This window comes from Rhineura floridana, chromosome 4 (genome assembly GCF_030035675.1).
Source record: "Rhineura floridana isolate rRhiFlo1 chromosome 4, rRhiFlo1.hap2, whole genome shotgun sequence".
Taxonomy (NCBI): Eukaryota; Metazoa; Chordata; class Lepidosauria; order Squamata; family Rhineuridae; genus Rhineura; species Rhineura floridana.
In genome coordinates, this window is record NC_084483.1 from 140,223,386 (window position 1) to 140,242,649 (window position 19,264).

At 42.8% G+C, this 19,264-nt stretch overlaps 1 protein-coding gene across 5 annotated transcripts in view; it reads left to right on the forward strand.

The window, feature by feature from the left end:
* Positions 1-19,264, forward strand: part of FMN2 (formin 2) — a 340,988-nt gene that overhangs the window by 107,593 nt on the left and 214,131 nt on the right. For all 5 annotated transcript variants that reach the window (XM_061624583.1, XM_061624581.1, XM_061624582.1 and 2 more), the window contains exon 5: positions 5,186-5,247. In XM_061624583.1, the coding sequence (XP_061480567.1) occupies positions 5,186-5,247 (62 nt within the window). The remainder of the gene's footprint in view (positions 1-5,185; positions 5,248-19,264) is intronic.

Here is a 19,264-nt window from a genome sequence, read left to right on the forward strand (position 1 = left end):
ATCTTACCATACAGCTCACGGGCGACCAGCCCCTGCTGGGGACAAGGGCATGCCCCATCTGCTTACCCCTTCTGCCAGCCACACCCAGTAGGTGAGTAGGGGGGCCTTCTCAGGTCACCACCCCCCGGGGCCGCACAACCCTCAGGTGGATGAGTTAAGTTGGCCCCAAAAGCAGCCCATATCCTGCCCTCAAGCCGCAAAGCTCTGACAGACAGGCTTCTGGAACCGCCAATCACCTCCAAAGGTGCCTAAGGGGGCCACCGAGCTGTCCTTACCTATTTCCCTTTCCGCACCTTCCCACACCAGTGCCCCAATTATAAACTGCCCTCCTAGGGCAATTAAACTTCGACCATAACAAAATAGCCAAATTAGCCAAATTCACCTATTAATCACAACACCCCCTAACCTGATTCCATCCCACTCTCACTGTGTGGAGTAGGCAAAAAACCTGCCTGCCAAACAAGGGTGGGCAGGGTAAAAATTCCTACTCGGTCCCGAAGCGACCATTGAACACACTATAAGAAAGGGAGGGCGGGGTGGGCGTTGCTCGCTGAAAGAGGAGGTAGGAGGGGCGGCCTGGCCTTAAATAGGCTCATGGCCCCGCCCCTCCCTGCCGCACATCACGCACACATAATGCTGCGACACGTGATGTTGCCCTTAACGAAGATGGCCATGGCAGCATCGCTCCCTCCTCGCAACTATGCCCCGCTTATCCATGCTGCGCAGGTAAGTGGGGCTTCATATCTCTAAATACATGATACTACAATGGGCATACATGATGACTCAATACACTTTTTATAGGAGGCTTAGAACAACGTTTCCTGCCTACTTATTTTCTGACACTGCTTATATATTTTAGATACATTAATTACATTTTCATGACTTGGACCCATGGTAAGGAATTGCTCAAGAACTTGCATCATGACAGTTGTTTCCAACCTGCCATCAACCTAAACATCTCCTGGTCCACCTTTAACATTAATTTCTGTGATACCAAAATTTGATTAACAGGAGGCACCTTCAGATTTCATTATACATCAAGCCATGGTTTGTTTGTTTAGACCATTTCTATACCACTTAATATATAAAAATCTCTCTAAGCAGTGTACAGAAAATGAAACAACAAATGCTACAAAAATACACAATATAACCATTAATACAAATTACTAATAAGTATTTACAGATACCATTTCCTTCTCCTTCCAACACACCTTCCCACCCAACACCTCTCAGGCACATGTTACCAGATTCTTCCAAGCTACACAGGAAGTGGATTGGACTGTGAAAGGCCAATCCAAATGTTGTCTGCATTTTAACAAATTTGTAGGGCAGTACAATATCTCAGCGAGAAGAACAGGTCTCCTGCTCCTCTAATGCATTCACTATAGCTGCTCAATTTCCCTGCTTTTTAAAGCTTGATAGAAATATCTGTTGGCTATAGGTACATTCTGAAACCACAAGGTTTTTGCCTATTACTGAATTTCTCTGCTTTTCAATCCGGGAGGTGAGAAATGGGATGCTTTGAGTGGATTGATCATTTGCATGCTTATTGAGTTCAGTGGGATTTACTCCCCTGCAATCATGCTTAGGATCGGTGAAACTGATCACAGGGGATGGAGAGGGGAGGAGGGGGATGGGAGCAGGCAGGAGGGGGAGGGCAGGTTTGATCATTTGCATGTTTATTGAGTTCAGTGGGACTTACTCTCGTGCGATCATGCTTAGGATAAGTAAAACTGACCATGGGGAGGGAGGCTTGGACAGGGGAGGAGAAAGAAGGAAGAGGGGAGGGGAGGAAGAAGGGAGGGGAGAGAGGAAGGAGAGGAAAGGCAGATCTGATCATTTGCATGCTTATTGAGTTCAATGGGATTTACTCCCATGCAATCATGCTTTGCATATGTAAAACTGATCGGGGGAGGGAGGGCTGGAGGGGGCAGGGGAGGAGGAAGGGAGGAGGAACGGATAGGCGAGGGGAAAGGTAGGTCTGATCATTTGCATGCTTACTGAGTTCAGTGGGATTTACTCCCATGCAATCATGGTTAGGATAGGTAAAACTGATCATGGGGGGAGGGGAGAGTAGAGGGAAAGAGGAAGGGGTAGAGGGGAGCTGAAGGAGGGGGAGGGGGAAGGAGGGGATTGGAAGGGGAGGGGAAGGATGAAGGAAGGGGGAGGGAAGTGGCAAAAGGGAGGTGATGGGAGGGAGGAGGAGGGAAGGGCAGGTTTGATAATTTGTATGCTTATTGAGTTCAGTGGGATTTACTCCCATGCAATCATGCTTGAAAATGGAAATGGACTGCTTTCAAGTCGATCCCAACTTATGGCGACCCTATGAATAGGGTTTTCATGGTAAGCGGTATTCAGAGGTGGTTTACTGTTTCCTTCCTCTGAGACCGAGAAGCAGTGACTGGCCTAAGGTCACCCAGTGAGCTTCATGGCTGTGTGGGGATTCGAACCCTGGTCTCCCAGGTCATAGTCCTAGGGCAGGTGAAACTGACCATGGAGGAGGAGGAGAGGAGGGGGAGGAGGAGGGTTGGAAGGAGATGGGGGAGGAAAACGGAGGAGTGAAGGAAGGGGGAGGGAAGAGGCAAGCGGAAGGGGATAGGAGAGAGGAGGAGGGGAGGACAGGTTTGATCATTTGCATGCTTTTTTAGTTCAGTGGGATTTAATCCTGTCCAGTGCTCCTGGATAGGTTAAACTGACCTGGGGGAAGGGCAGAGAGGGGAGGAGGAGGGGAGGAAGGGGAGGGGAAGAGGGAGGGGAGGAGATTGGATGGGTGGGCACCGGGCAGAGGTGAAGTTCCTTTCCTTTCCAAAAGGAAAACAATGTGAACAGTATCATTATTTTTCAGGGTTTCCCACACCTTTTTATTCTATAGCAGGCACATGTTTCCTCCCACCCACATTTAACCCAAAGCTGTCCCTGGCCACATCCATGCCAGGCCTTTATTTCACTTTAGACAGTTGTGGCTTCTCTCAAAGAATCCTGGGAAGTGTAGTTAGTGAAGGGTGCTGAGAGTTGCTGGGAGACGCCCTGTTCCCCTCACAGACCTTCAATCAGAGTGGCTGACTATTAAACCAGTCTGGCCACTGGAGCTCAGTCAGGAAAATAGGCGCCTCCTCTCAGCACCCTTCACAAACTACACTTCCTAGGATTCTTTGGGGGAAGCCATGACTATCTAAAGTGAAATAAAGGTCTGGCGTGGGTGTGGTCCCCTGATTAGGCAAGCCAAGCAGCTGTGAGTCTGGCTTTTAGTACACTGACAGTTGGTTGTTACTGAGCATGCCCGACATTATCATTCAGTTCAATGCAAAATTTCTTAAATTAATTAAAAATCAGCCAGGCATTTTTTTAACTTTTAAACTGCAGAAGATGAAGGTCAGAGTATGGGGAAAGATCTGTAATAGGATTACAGGTCCTCTGTTAACATGGGTGATTTTTAATTAATTTCAGCAGATTATGAAAGTCTGAAAGGTGTCTGGTTTTTCCCTTTCATTTTACACTTTGAACTCTCTATTATCTCTGACTGTTATGTGTATTGTCATGAAAATTTAGAGGGTTGCTAACCAAGCGTTTCTGAATTCAGGACTCTAGATTTTGTAAGGTTTTGTTTTGAAGTGAGCTTATGGGAAGCATCAGAATGGCATGGGGTGCATTTTCGATTTAACTTTGTGGAATGCAAAAAATCCATGCTGACTGTAGTATACAGCCACTTTTGTGGCTGTATAATTTATGTTACTATCAGACGATTCACATATAGACATACAATAACAACGTAATAATAGCCTGCTGGATCAGGCCAATAGCCCGTCTCATCCAGCATCCTGTTCTCACAGTGGCCAACCAGATGCCTATAGAAGCCTGCAAGCAGGACCTGAGTGCAAGAGTACTCTTCCCCCCCCCCCACAGTTTCCAGCAACTGGTATTCAGAAGCATGCTGCCTCCAACCATCAAGGCAGAGTACACCTTCATGGCTAGTAGCTGTTTATAGACTTATCCTCTGTGTATTTGTTTAATCCTCTTTTAAAGCAATCCAAATTGGTGGTCATCACTGCCTCCTGTGGGAGTGAGTTCCAGGTTTAACTAGGTGCTGTGTGCAGAAGTACTTTCTTATGTTTCTCCTGAATCTTCCAACATTCAGCTTCATTGGATGTCCACAAGCTCTAGTGTTATGAGAGAGGAAGAAAAACTTTTCTCTATCCACTTTTTCCATTCCATGCATAATTTTATACACTTCTATCATGTCACCTCTTATTCACCTTTTCTTTAGACTAAAAAGCCCTCAATGTTGCAACCTTTCCTCATAGGGCAGAAGCTCCATCCCCTTGATAACTTTGATTGCCCTTTTCTGAACCTTTCCAACTCTACTGTATTTTTTTTTTAAAGTCACTCGCCTTCAGGGCCTGCACCAGAGTCACAGTTATATAAATGTTTGTGTGTGATTTTTTTTTAAAAAAATAAAACATTGGTCTTGCACTAGCCCATCTCTACTCCCTTTGCACAAAATTTGTGTGCATAATGTAGGCCCTTTCTGTCAAATATGGGACTCTGCAAAATGCAGTCTTCCAGATCAAATGTGTAACTTGTACATGCATAGGTTCTATGCACAAAAAAAATTATGGAGAGCAGGGTCTGCTGCTACAATCCCAATTTCTCATCTGTGTTTTGAAGCTCCACACTTTTAGAGTGCCTGAATTGTCTGCTCTCAAAAGGATGTTTTAAAGATTTATTTTTAAAGATGTTTTATTTTTAAGATGGTCTTAACATGTTCTTAGTGTTTTTGTTTGCTGCCTTGGGCTCCTTCTGGAAAGAGAGGTGGGACATAAATTTAATGTCATGATATCATCATCAATAAATAATCAGGAGAGTAGAGTGGTCTGGTATTGCTTGGCTCACCATACAAAAAGGAGGCTACAGGTGTCAAGCTGGCCACACGGAGCTGCCATGCAAAAGTTTGAAACAAGCAACTACTTGTTATGTTGCGATGTGCTTCCACCCAGAGACACACATATGGAAGAATGCACATCTCAAATGTAATTAAATTGTGTGGTTCTAATATACAGTTTCTACTTTACACTACATTTGGATAAAAAATGTGTTTTTAGATAGTTTTTAAGTACTTTTTCCCTCCAGGGTGCTTAGCTGCTTGTAACAATGAAAAATAACTCTGAATATTTACTTTCTAATCTAGGGTGTGAAGCCGCCACTGTTGCAAGAGAGACAGAACATACAGAGGATGTTCGGCAGGTACAGGTAAGATTTTGGTAGGAGAATAAACCTGTGATCTGAACCCATTGACAGTATTTATTTCTTTAAAAATATAATATTAATTTTACAGATGACATATGAAAAGTAAGTTTATTGTATTTGTTATATTGGAAGGATAAAGTACTTTGATCTACTGAAGTTGGATAGCTGTTTTGTGAGGTTTCCAAAAATCATACCATAAAACCTAATTATGCAGAAATAAATAGAATAAAATCATACTACTGATTAATCTTGTAACTATTGGCCAGTTTACATATGTACACACTTCACGGATCTTTCAGCAATAGATTATTCAACCCTTGATGTCTCTCAGTTGTTTGTGTGAGCTGACTCAGTTGAAAACACTGTATTTGAGGAGATATGAGGTGATATGAAAATGGTATTGATTTGGGCAGGCTTATTAAGCTGTGCAAATCTTCCTTGACACTGCAGTCATAAAGCGATAAAGAGGCTTGTCTAGATTATCTAGATCCATTTCAATCGGGGTTCAGGCCTGGTTTCGGCACTGAGACTGCCTTGGTCGCCCTGTTTGATGACCTATGTCGGGAGAGAGACAGAGGGAGTGTAACTCTGTTGATTCTCCTTGATCTCTCAGCGGCTTTTGATACCATCGACCATGGTATCCTTCTGGAGAGGCTTGCGGAGTTGGGAGTTGGAGACACTGCTTGGCAGTGGTTCCGCTCCTACTTAGCGGGTCGTCTCCAGAAGATAGTGCTTGGGGAACATTGCTCGACACCGTGGGTTCTCCAATGTGGGGTCCCGCAGGGTTCGGTTCTGTCTCCCATGCTTTTTAACATTTATATGAAGCCGCTGGGGGCGGTCATCAGGAGTTTTGGAGTGCGTTGTCATCAGTATGCTGATGACACGCAGCTCTACTTCTCCTTTACATCTTCTTCAGGTGAGGCAGTCGACGTGCTGAACCGTTGCCTGGCTGCGACAATGGACTGGATGAGAACTAACAAACTGAGACTCAATCCTGACAAGACTGAGATGCTGTTGGTGGATGGTTTCTCTGATTGGATGGTGGATATATACCCTGTCCTGGATGGGGTTACACTCCCCCTAAAGGAACAGGTGCGTAGTCTGGGAGTCATCTTAGACTCTTCCCTCACACTTGAGGCTCATGTAGCCTCGGTGGCCCGGAATGCGTTCTACCAACTTCGGTTGGTAGCCCAGCTACGTCCCTATCTGAGTAAGGAGGACCTCACATCAGTGGTACATGCTATGGTAACCTCGCATCTAGACTACTGCAATGCGCTTTACGTAGGGCTACCTTTGAAGACGATTCGGAAGCTACAGCTAGTGCAAAATGCGGCGGCCAGACTGCTAACAAGAACTAAGTGGTCTGAGCATATAACACCTGTGCTAGCCCATTTGCACTGGCTTCCAATATGCTTCCGGGCCAGATTCAAAGTGTTGGTACTTACCTATAAAGCCTTATACGGCGCGGGACCACGATATCTGTCGGAACGCCTCTCCCGATATGAACTGGCCCGTACACTACGGTCTACTACGAAGGCCCTCCTCCGGGTTCCGACTCATAGGAAGCCCGGAGAGTGGTGACAAGATCTAGGGCCTTCTCAGTGGTGGCCCCCGAACTATGGAATGGTCTCCCTGAGGAGGTGCGCCTGGCACCGACACTATCATCTTTTCGGCGCCAGGTTAAAACCTTTCTCTTCTCTGAGGCATTTTAATTCCTGTTAATTCTAAATTATTATATTTTGATTTTAGACTGTACAGTTTTTTGTACAGTTTTGTATTGTGATATACTGTATTGTGTTATTTTTATTGTATTTTTAATGTTCACCGCCCAGAGAGCTGTTGCTAGTCGGGCGGTATATAAGCTTAATAAAATAAATAAATAAATAAATAAATTGTGCAAACCAGGGTGAAACTGTACTATAGTGAATGCATGGTCTTTTTTTTTTTAAGTGGGGAGGAGTGCCCAATTGGAATCGTGCCTTTGGCACTCAGGGAGCAGGTTTAAACACACAAACACACACTCTACAGTCATCGTGAAAATCACCCACTAAAGCTACTGTTAACACCAATAGCGACTTTTCTCTCAAGCCAAATAGTAATTGTGCAAGAGTAATCCCTTCTCTTCTCACACTGCAGTTCTGGTCGTGATCAGGTCCTTACACAGCTGCTACTAAAACAAAACAGAATGTTAAAAGTGAATATACACTTAAAATAACATATAGTTTGTCCTTCGTTATGTTTTCAAGAATGTATTACTAGTTTGGTACTTGAGCAATGAAGGAGAATATTTGTATGATGGTGGGAAAATTGCATGCCTGTTTCTTATATGCATTTTAAAATCCTCCTTTGTGCTGTGCAGTGGTTAAGGTGTTGGACTACAACCTGGGAGACCAGGGTTCAAATCCCCACACCTCCATGAAGCTCACTGGGTGACCTTGGCCCATTCACTGCTGCTCAGCCTCAGAGGGAGGCAGTGGTAAACCCCCTCTGAATACCGCTTACCATGAAAACCCTATTCACAGGGTCGCCATAAGTTGGGATCAACTTGAAGGCAGTCCATTTCCATTTTTTGTGTCACAAGCAAATCTTCCTACCATTCACCATCTGATATTCAGTGTTGCTCTGAAGTTTAACACTTCTTTCCCTCATGACTTTCCTTTTCTTCTTTGGTACATGTTGGCTGAATTATTGTACATGAATTTTCTTCCATTTACTTTGCAGATTTATCTTTTTTCTACCCTGTCTTTCTTTTTGAAAATGCCTAAAATGAAATAGGAGAGAGGGCACATGTATTTACAGTATCTTTATTTTTATTTAGAGATTTGTATCCTGGCCTTCTTCCAGGGAGATGGGGGGGTATTCTCTATTATTCGATGAGGTAGGGATATCATAAAATGGGCACATGGGTGCACATGGAGGCAGTGGAAAAACTTGTGTCAAATGGCTCCTGGTTTGTTGCAGGCTGCTTATGTGAACCTTCCACAATACATAGAATTCAGCTTTGAGTGCACCTAAGTGTGTGCAGAAAACTATTGTGGTTGCAGTCGATGCACAGAACAAAGGAATGGGGTCATCAGGTGCATGCTTTCAAACACTTTTTGCATGGCTCCTTACACCAGATGATTGTGTGGAAAGGCTCATACACACACATTCTCTCCCATTTACTAGGGAAATTTGAATGTTTACTATGATTTTTTTGCCACTATTTACCTCAGAGAGAGAAAGCAACTATCCAGATACCAAATGAGCAGCCTATCAAACAAAGCAGTAATTTAACATTAATAAAGAAAATATTTAATTTTAAATAAAGGAAAAAAATGTGTTATGTGCCTTCAAGTTGATCACGATGTATGGCGACCCTATGAATCAGTGACCTCCAATAGCATCTGTTATGCACCACTTTGTTCAGATCTTGTAAGTTCAGGTCTGTGGCTTCCTTTTTGGAATCGATCCCTCTCTTGTTTGCTCTTCCTTTTTCTACTCACTTCTGTTTTCCCCAGCATTCTTGTATTTTCTAGTGAATCCTGTCTTCTCATTATGTGTCCAAAATATAACCTCAGTTTCATCATTTTAGCTTCTAATGATAGTTCTGGTTTAATTTGTTCTAGCACCCAATCATTTGTCTTTTTTGCCATCCATGGTTCTCTTCCAACACCACATTTCAAAGGAGTTGATTTTTCTCTTACCCACTTTTTTCACTGTCCAACTCTCACATCCATACATAGAGATCAGGAATACCATGGTCTGAATGATCCTGACTTTAGTGTTCAGTGATACATCTTTGCATTTGAGGACTTTTTCTAGTTCTCTCACAGCTGCCCTCCCCAGTCCTAGCCTTCTTCTGATTTCTTGACTATTGTCTCCATTTTGGTTAATGATTGTGCCAAGGTATTGATAATCCTTGACAAGTTCAATGTCCTCATTGTTGACTTTAAACTATCAAGTGTATTGAGAGTTCAAGTTCATCCTGTTTGTTTACCATACTCTGGGCATTAGTAAAAGACATTGAAGGCCATGTCATTTACAGCCTGGCTTCCTTCCTACATTTTTATGAAGACTATTACTGGGATCTATTAAAGCTCCTACTACCATATTTACTTACTTACTTACTAAATAAATAAATAAATAAATGTTCCATCCATCTATAGTGACAGTTATAATATGACAATGAAGCTGTTTGCTAGCTTGAAATTTATGTTTTTCCCTCTCTGTTATAAAATTGTTGTGTTATTACACATTTTTACATTATTAATAAAGTTTTGTGTGTACTTCAGCTGCATGTTCCAGTTTTCTGTCAACAGTATTGGTCTTTGCATTAGGTGTTCATTTTGTATTGTTTTTAAATCTATCTTTAGTTGATTTTTTTGTACTGTTTTAAAAACTAGTTTTGATTGTCTGTAACGCTTGTCTGTAAATCACCTTGAGGCTCATGTGGAAGGTGATTCATAAATTATGAATTAGTGCGGACGCACTCTTGGAAATATGCAAATGTGAAGCTGGTATCCTCTATCCTGTCTTCTACAGGAATTAACCTGGAATAGGAAGGAATACATAAATGGGGAGTGGAACCACAGCTGCAAGCCTTTCTTACTGTTTGTATGCCCACTATTTGTACTTTCTGGAAACAAATTAAGAGTGCTTTTTTGTTTGGTTGTTTCGACAAGCTTTTCCAGCTGGGTGATAAGTGTTGGGAGTTATAACAGTATGGGAGTTGTGTGTATGAGCTTGTACAGGTTGCAGGCTACCTGGTGGTCTCCATGGTTACCTGAACATCCATTAGTGAATTGAAAAGAACAATTTTAAAAGATACTTTTTTAAACAGGGCTGTAGCTTAGTGGTAGGGCACATGCTTTGCATGCAAAGGTCCAAAATTCAATCTCTGGAAGAGACTATTGCCTGGAATCCTGGAGAGCCAATGCTAGTCTGTGTCATCAGTACTGAGCTAGATGGTACCAAATGTCCTGACACAGTATAAAAGAGGAAAGAGACCCATGGGCCACAGTTACTCTGATTTTTATGTATGTATTTTATTTACAACATTTATATACCACTTTTTTTGTAAAAAAAAGTTTGGTTTATAGAAGGAATGACAACAATAAAATTATTGGCAAAAACAGTTAAAACAGGTATTAAAAACATTCAAAATAATAAAACCAACAATGAATTAAAAATAGATAAATAACATAACAACTTCTACATGCCTGGGCAGGCTTGCCTAAACAAAAATGTTTTAGCAGACGCCAAAATGAGTACAACTAAGACACCTACCTAATGTAAATTGGCAGGGAGTTCCAAAGCGTAGGTACTACCACGCTAAAGGATTGATTTCTTACAAGAGCAGAAAAAGTGCTATGTGGAACCCATAACATGGAAAGCTTATATTGAACTTGGCCTTGTAGCAAATCTGCAACCTGTGCAGATTTCAGAGCAGAGGTATTATGTGCTGATAGGGTCGCTCCAGGTGTACCTTGTCCCCTGCAGCCGCTCTTAACAGTAAAAGAAAGAAAGAAAGAAAGAAATACGACTTCAAGTGACACATTTAGCATCATGTTTTAGTTTGGCCCTAAATCAACTCTTAGTCTTTGAAATTACATCCTATTTTATCCTATTTCATTTGAATCATTTGAAACTTTTTCATCTTAATTTTGGGGAAAAATTCACTCTGGAAGTTTATCAGAATCTCATGAGTAAGAGCACAGAGCATTTACTTATTCATTTAGATTAGGCTTATCCATAAAGGAAAGCATGCTGTTTTCTGATGTTGGTTAGTCTCACAATAACCCTGTTAGGTTACAGTAGAGAATAGAGACTGTGGCTTGGCGGCTGCATGTGTTGACAGCAGCTTTGGACACTGAAACAAGAAGGGGGGGAGGGGGGTAGTGCAAGTGAGTTGTGTCTTCTCTTGTTTTGCTTTTTTTGAATGCTTAAAACCAGGGATGTAGACTTTTCAACTTTCCAGGGTGGGTCTGGGCCAAAATTGGGAAAGGTAGTGGTGTGGGCTTTTTAAAATTAGGTCAGCTACTTCACTCAGAAAATTTCTACACTATGGTTTCTGGCATATCATGTACCAAAACATGTATATCACATGTTGTGTACTATACATGAACAGAGTATGAAAACCACTCCTTTAAGTATTCATATATGGATGTTCCAGCTTGAGTATGCAGAAGAGGCTCATTTCCAAATATGTTTGGCTTATTTTCAACAAACTTTAAGTCCCTCCCTCATTCCCTGCTACCTGGGCTAAGATAAAAGGTAAGGTGTGTGTGTGGGGGGGAAGGTTTATTGTAAGCACTTTTATCACACTGTACAAGGTAAGCATCTGGCTCACCACTAACCCACAACCCTTTTCTAACTCTAGGAAAAATAACAGGGAAGTGGGAAAGGGAATTAAACAGAGAGGCAGGAAGGCAGATAAAACAGCAGAGAAAGAAAGAAAGAAAAAGAGAGACAGGAAGGACGAGGAAATGAGAAAGAGAAATATGAAAAAGTGTGTTTTGCCAAGAAGGGGGGGGAGAGAGAGAGATAAGGGAATACTCTTCCCCTTCAGTTTTATTTGGGGATTAGATTCTCTCCCTTATCCTACAGTTGGAGACTGAGACTCCCGCTTACCAGAGTCACAGTCACAAAGGACTAGGATTTGTCCACTGTGACAAAATGGTTATTGTCCCTATATTATATGTTCAAGGTTCTGGTGATTGTTATGGAGGATCTAGTGTTGGCATGTGTGCGTTGTTGTGTGAAACAGCATACATTACATTGGAGTTAAGTTGAGCAAGAAACTTCTTCAGAGCATGTTAAGAGTCTTTATTGAAAGACATTAAGGCCAGAGGCTTAAGAGTAAATACATGTAGAGATTCTTCAGTCACCCCCCTTCTGGTGCATCTCTCTCCATAGATAAACACAAAAGACAGCCTCTCAGCTCAGAGGCATAATTCAGAAAACGACAACACACAGACTCTGTTAGAACTTTCCCAGTCGCTATCAGATGGCTACCATAGCAACGGCCCTGGCAGTCCGTTCCCAGACAGGGCATAGACATAACTCCCCCTTAACCACAGTTACGTCTTCAAACTTGCAGGCTTCATGGAAAACTACTAGAGACAGTAATGCCTACTGGTCACCAGCCCAACAGTCTCCATTTTTTCCATTAAGACTGCAAAATACACATGAAATACATCTCCATAATACATAATCATACAGTCATACATTTCTACAATACCTCTTGCAATACATTTCAGTACATTGCATCATACAATTTCAGTTCAGTACAGTTCAAAATTATATCTCAGTACAGTTCAAAACTTTATTCACTCAAACTTTGGTTCATTCCAAGCCTTGTCACCAGTTTGCCAAATTTCTCCTCACACAAAGGCTTGGTCATTATGTCAGCCACCATGTTGTTAGTGTCACAAAATGTTAGGTTAACAAACCCCTGCTGCACACAATCCCTTACGTGAAAGTATCTGACACTAATATGTTTTGTTCTCTTGGTATGAGCTTCTGATGTGGCTATCTTAATGCAGGTCTGATTGTCTTCATATACAGTAATCGGAAATTGCATATCAATGCCTATCTCCTGCATGAGCATTGCGAACCATTGTAGCTCATTACAGGCCTGTGATAGGGCCACATACTCGGCTTCTGCACTTGATGTTGCAACCACATTTTGTTTCTTGCTGCTCCAGTCAATGCATGACCCGTGCCACATCACAACTATGCCAGAGGTTGACTTACGACTGCTCAGCTCCCCTGCATGATCTGCATCCACAAAACATTCAAGACCTCCTGTCTTTGCTCCTGACAAAACCAGACTCTTTGTCTTCGTGCCTTTCAGATAACGCACTATCCTTTTAATCCCTTGCCAGTCAGCCTCTGAAGGATGCTCTACCTTCCAGCTTAAAATACTGACTGCATTACATATGTCTGGGCGAGACATCTTCACCAAATATTGCAATTTCCCTATTATGCGCCTGTACTTCTCAGGATCTGTACAAGGCGTCTCCTGCACATTCTGTTGGAAAGCCACAACCATTGGAGTCTTCACAACATTGCATTCTGTCATGTTGCATTCTTCTATGATCTGATTTATTTTACTTTCCTGACTCAATGTTATGCTTCCGTCTTCTGCACGCACAATATCCGTGCCTAAATAGCGTGTGACAGGCCCCAAATTCTTTGTGTCCACCTGCCTGCCCAGTTGCTCAATAAATTCTTGTTCCTCTTGCTGCTCATGATAAAAATACATGATGTCATCAACGTAAACTGCACAGAACGTGGTTTTCATCCCCTGTCTCTTTATATACACACATGGATCTGCCTTGCATCTTTGGAATCCCATTCCATGCAACACTCTGTCCAATTTCTCATTCCAGCAGCGTGCACTTTGCCGCAGTCCATATATTGATTTATGCAGTTTACACACGAACCCTTCCTTTGACACAGAACCCGGAGGCAGTTCCATATATATCTCCTCTCTTAAATCACCATGTAGGAATGCCGTCCCTATATCGTAGTGATTTACACTCATGTTCTGCATCGCTGCCAGCTTCAGCAGCACACGAATGGACTCATGTTTCACAACCGGGGCGAAAACAGCATTATAATCTGTCCCATGCTGCTGGGTGAATCCCTTGGCAACCAAACGTGCCCTGTACCTCTGCACTTCCCCGGAACTTGCTTTCTTCTTCTTAAACACCCATCTGCAACCTATGGCCTTTTTTCCCATGGGTAACTTTACTAATGTCCATGTGCCATTCTTTTGCATGGCTTGTAATTCTGCCTGCATGGCCTGCTGCCATTTGTGCTGCTCTGCCTCAGGCATCAGCCTGATTGCTTGAAATGATGCTGGCTCTTCTAGTTCTCTGTGAACTTCCTCCATCTGGGCAGTGAATACCGACGGCATGCCTTTTACGGCTGTCTGTTTACAGCCCTGACCGTCATTCCCTTTCCGCCCCATTGAACTCAAGGCATCAGCACACTTCACACCCATGGACATTTTAAACTGTAAATCATTAAGGCTTCCTTGCATGCACACTTGATCTCCCCTCATTACAAAACATTGGTATTTGTGAAACAAAATTGAATAATTACAACTCACCAGTTTTCTAACTGATAAAATATTATGAGCCAATTCCGGAACAAACGAACAGTCTGTCATTAGTCCAAGTTTGTCAAATTTCACCAGACCTTTAGCTTTTACGGATTTCCGTGATCCATCAGCAAGTAAAACAAAGTCTTTCACTTCTTCTGAAACGTAAAACAAATGTCTGTCTTTAATTAATATATGGCTTGCTCCGCTGTCGACAATAAAGTTAATTTGTTCCAAGTCTTTAGACTTCTGTTTACAAACAAAGTTCACACTTCCCTGCTTCAAGCCTCCGTCCCTGGAGTTTCGCTTGATTGCACAATCTTTACGGAGATGCCCACGGGCCCCACAGGCAAAACAAGACTTCAGCCGCTGCTGCTCCCGCTTGTTTTCCTGTCTGCTTTCGGCAGCCTGCTCCGGTTCGGCACATTTCTCCTCCTTGTTTCTGACAGCCTCCACCGGCTGGGCTCTCTGCACCTCCTGCCTCCGCTGCCATTCCTGGGACAAATCCTGCAACGTGTCCCACGTCTGTTTAGCCGACGGCTCATCTCTCACACACATCAGTTGAGAATCCGATAGAGCCAAGATTATAAACGCCTGCGCCCTCTGGTCTCGACGCTTCCAGGCCGCGGTCGGTACCGCCGGGGTTTTTTCCTTAATCACGTCCCATAAATCTTCTGTTATCAGCAAAGCCCGCATCCTCGGCTTCCAGCTGCCAAAATTCTTTTCATTAAGTCGTTCCATCGGCAAGCCTCCCCCAGACAGGTTTACAGCCATGTTGCTCACCTCCGTCTGGTTCAATCAATCAAGCTGCCTTCTCTGGAACTCCGTCTGCCGTTCAGATCAGCAACTTACTCCGGTGTAATGCGCTGTGGAGCGTAACCATCCTCTGCTACCACTGTTGGCGTGTGTGCGTTGTTGTGTGAAACAGCATACATTACGTTGGAGTTAAGTTGAGCAAGAAACTTCTTCAGAGCATGTTAAGAGTCTTTATTGAAAGACATTAAGGCCAGAGGCTTAAGAGTAAATACATGTAGAGATTCTTCAGTCACCCCCCTTCTGGTGCATCTCTCTCCATAGATACACAAAAGACAGCCTCTCAGCTCAGAGGCATAATTCAGAAAACGACAACACATAGACTCTGTTAGAACTTTCCCAGTCGCTATCAGATGGCTACCATAGCAACGGCCCTGGCAGTCCGTTCCCAGACAGGGCATAGACACAACTCCCCCTTAACCACGGTTACGTCTTCACACTTGCAGGCTTCATGGAAAACTACTAGAGACAGTAATGCCTACTGGTCACCAGCCCAACATCTAGGCCTGCCTAAGTTTACTCTAGTTTACTCTCTGCAGCCTTGCAGTCTTTTGGGCCTAGCTTGTCTCAGTCAGTATCACTAAGAGATGTTGCCTCCTTCCCCGAATACTCTATGTTGAATTGAACCTTCCAGATGTCTAGTCATAAAGTGACATGAGACTTGCCAGAGGAATCTGACAGGGGCATTTGCCTAAGTGCACTCCCCAACATTTATGCCCTTGTCCAAGCTAAGACAGTGCATCTTTCTCTTTACAGGGAAAAATGCATGAGCTCACCTTGGATATTTGAAGAAAATAGCAGCAGAGGAATTGCATCTCCCTGTTGTGTTAAAAACAAAAAACATCCCTTGTGCTTACTCTATCCTGTTAATTTTGAATGTCTGAACCTGATATGAGTCTATAGCTCATCTGGAGTTTGAACCCAAGATATGCAGGTCAATTCACGAGACTACAGTGATTCTCTAGTACATAAATCATTTTCTTCATTATAGCTATCTGCTTCATATTACATATAGTATTCTAGCTTTTGTCTTGATTTTTTTTAATGAGTGCCCCATCCCAGCATAGTAATCTTTATCAAGTTCTTCCAGTTTCAGAAACTGCCCATAATGACTGAGTTCTTAAATACCTTCTTGATCATAGATATGAATTTCCTTCATAAGCCAAATACCTGTCATGAAAAAAAAAGTTAGGAATCTGCTATAAAGTTTCCAAATGCATATTGAGCTTGCTTATTGTTCATCTCAAATTAGAGGCCTTGTTGGAACCCAGAATATCTCATCTGAAATTGGCAGTTTTTAGATACTGAAGACAGATTTATCCTGTATGATTTATTGACATATTTTCCAAGAATAGGAAAAGAAAAATGTTGACTTCAGAAATCTCTTGTGTGCAATGATTTTTGGAACGTGATGTGAAAAGCTTTCTGCTATATCATATTTTTGGATTGCAAGCCTTTACTCTGGGCCTCTGTTGTTTTAATTTTTACACAGCACCTAAGAATTTAAGGCACAATATAAATAATGGTATTTTGGCTGTAATTAGGGATGGGGGAGAAATTTGATTGAGATCACATTTAAATCTATCAAATCCGCACTTTCTGAAACGCTATGAAAACCAAAACAGAGCCATCCTTCAAAATTCACACTTATTCAGATTTTGTACTGCAGTTCTCCAACCAATGTTTACAAAAATACATATATCGAGGAAAATGTGCACAAAAATCAATAATTAGTGAGATATATAAAAATGCATTATATATAAGGAGAAATTGCTTGTAAAATGTGTGCATTATTCAAAACTGCATGCAAAAATTTGTTCGTTAGGATAAATTCACGCTAAAAAGTTTTAGGAATTTTAATCAGGATTATTTTTTTAAAAAATACAAATTGCTGCAAAAATGTGGACAACTAAATTTATGATTGGAAAAATGAGAAACTGAGAGAAGTGAAATTGACAGATCCTCCCATTTCTAGCTAAAATACTGTGACGGGCATGGAAAAATCACATTGATAGAATATGTGTTGGAGTATCAATTGTGCAGGATACAAGCTTTTAAACTACATTTCAAGACCAGTCCTAAAAAAAAATATTATACTGTTTGCCATGAAAACATAAACCATCTTTGCACTGTTGCACTTCTACTTGTTCCTTTAAAAACGAATGCTGCAATATGGGGGGGAAATAGTATTACCTTAAATGATAATGTCCCAGATCTAATTAACGTTTGTACTAAACAGTAACTTCAGGGCCAAATAGCAACACGGGGGTGGGGGGGCAGTTTTCAGCAGGAGACTGTAATGGCAGCAACTTTTTCTTCAAATAAAAGCATGATATTTTCAAAGCTTGAATTCATGTAGATTGGCCTTAAATTGTGCTAATCCCATTGAAACAAATAAATAGAATTTAAGTTAGTCAGTGAAACTTACTCCTGCTCCGCTCTTGGTTTACTTACCGGGCCACGGGGCGAGATTTGCAGCCTGGAGTGAAGCCCAGCAGCCATCAACGAAGAGGGCAGGCGCACCTGAACTGGTATGACGTCATCAAGGTGCGTCTCAGAGGACGAGCAGCCGGGCCTATTTAAGCTCGCACTGGCTCCTCCTCTCCCTCTTCCTTATTTGGCACCCACCCTACCCTCCCTCTGCTGCAGTGTGATTAATTTGGTTGCTTCGGGGCCGACTAGGAATGTTTGGCTTGCCTGTGCCTTTAGCTGGCAGGTTTCTTTTGCCTACTCCACACTGTGGTTAGCGGTGAGGGTGCTCAGGGTTAGCATGGGTGTTGTTCTGTGTTTATTAGGTTGATTTGGCTGTTTGACTTAATATTTTAATTGGTCGCTTTATGGCAAGGAAGTGCGGAAAGGTTAAGGGTGAAGGGCAGCTAGGTGACACCTTTAGGCACCTTTGGAGGTGATAGGCGATTCTGGAGGCCTGCACCTCAGGGTTGTACGGCCCGAGGGCAGGATACTGGTCGCCTTTGGAGCCAACAGGTCTCATCCACTCGGAGTTTCAGGGCACCGGGGGAAGCCGGTGATGCCTGTTGGCCTTCCTACACACCACATGGGTGTGGTCAAGGCAGGGGGTTGGCAGATTGGCACCCCCTTGCCTGGCAGGGGTTGAATCGCCCCAATAGCTGCAAGCAGGCTTTGCCTGACTCACCAAGATAATCCCGCACTTATGTTCTCCTCTGCAGGTTCATTATTCTGATATGGATTTGGTTAATAAAGTGGCCTGTTATTTAACCCAATGCATATTGTGTCAGTGTCTTATTTCACCCCTGGGCCACAGAGAGTGACTAACAGCCCAATCCTATGTACGTTTTACTGAAGTTCCATTGTGCTCATTTTTTCCAAGGTGCATAAAATTGCACCTTAAATTTAGTAGGATGCAGCTAATGAATGGATAACAAAAATGTGGCATTCCAGTGCTACTCTTTACAGCAATAAGAATTCTAGTTGAAAAATAGACCCTACTTGTTCAAAAAGTAAACCCTGACATGCCTGCTAAGCTCAAAAGAATATTTAAAAGAATACGGGACGGCTTAAACTGGGAAATGCATGTTTGCACACTAGCACCATCTTTGGCATCCCTGCATGCTCTGGGTGTGCCTCCTCCATTCCCAACCTTCCCATGTTGAGTGGCAAGGTCTGAAGGGGTCTTATAAAGCACTTTTGATTGGATGTGGTTCCAAGCCTCTTTATACTCAGGATCCCCAAAATTGTGATTACAAGTCCCCTTCAGATCTTGCTACTCAGTGCAGGAAGGTTATGAGTGGAACTGGCACTCCTGGCGTACTCATGCCCTACCCCCCTCCTCAGTTTAAGCCCTAACATATTATTTTGCCTAACACATTCTTTTGAATGTATGAATACAGCTCTACTCTTGCCTCCTGCCTGACTCTACAGGACTTGTTTCCATGTCTAAAAGGTCATAACTGTTTATCAGAGGCATAGTTGTCTGGCGTCTTAGGGGGGCTTTTTTGTGAGCAGGATCCCAGCAGGGTCCCTGTGTCTCCAGGATCCTGCAAGTCAATCAGCATGAAAGGGGAGTGTGTTGGCCACTGAGAAGAGTTTTCCAGTGTGCTTCCTTGTCCTTTCCTGCTGATTGGAGCCAATCAGAGT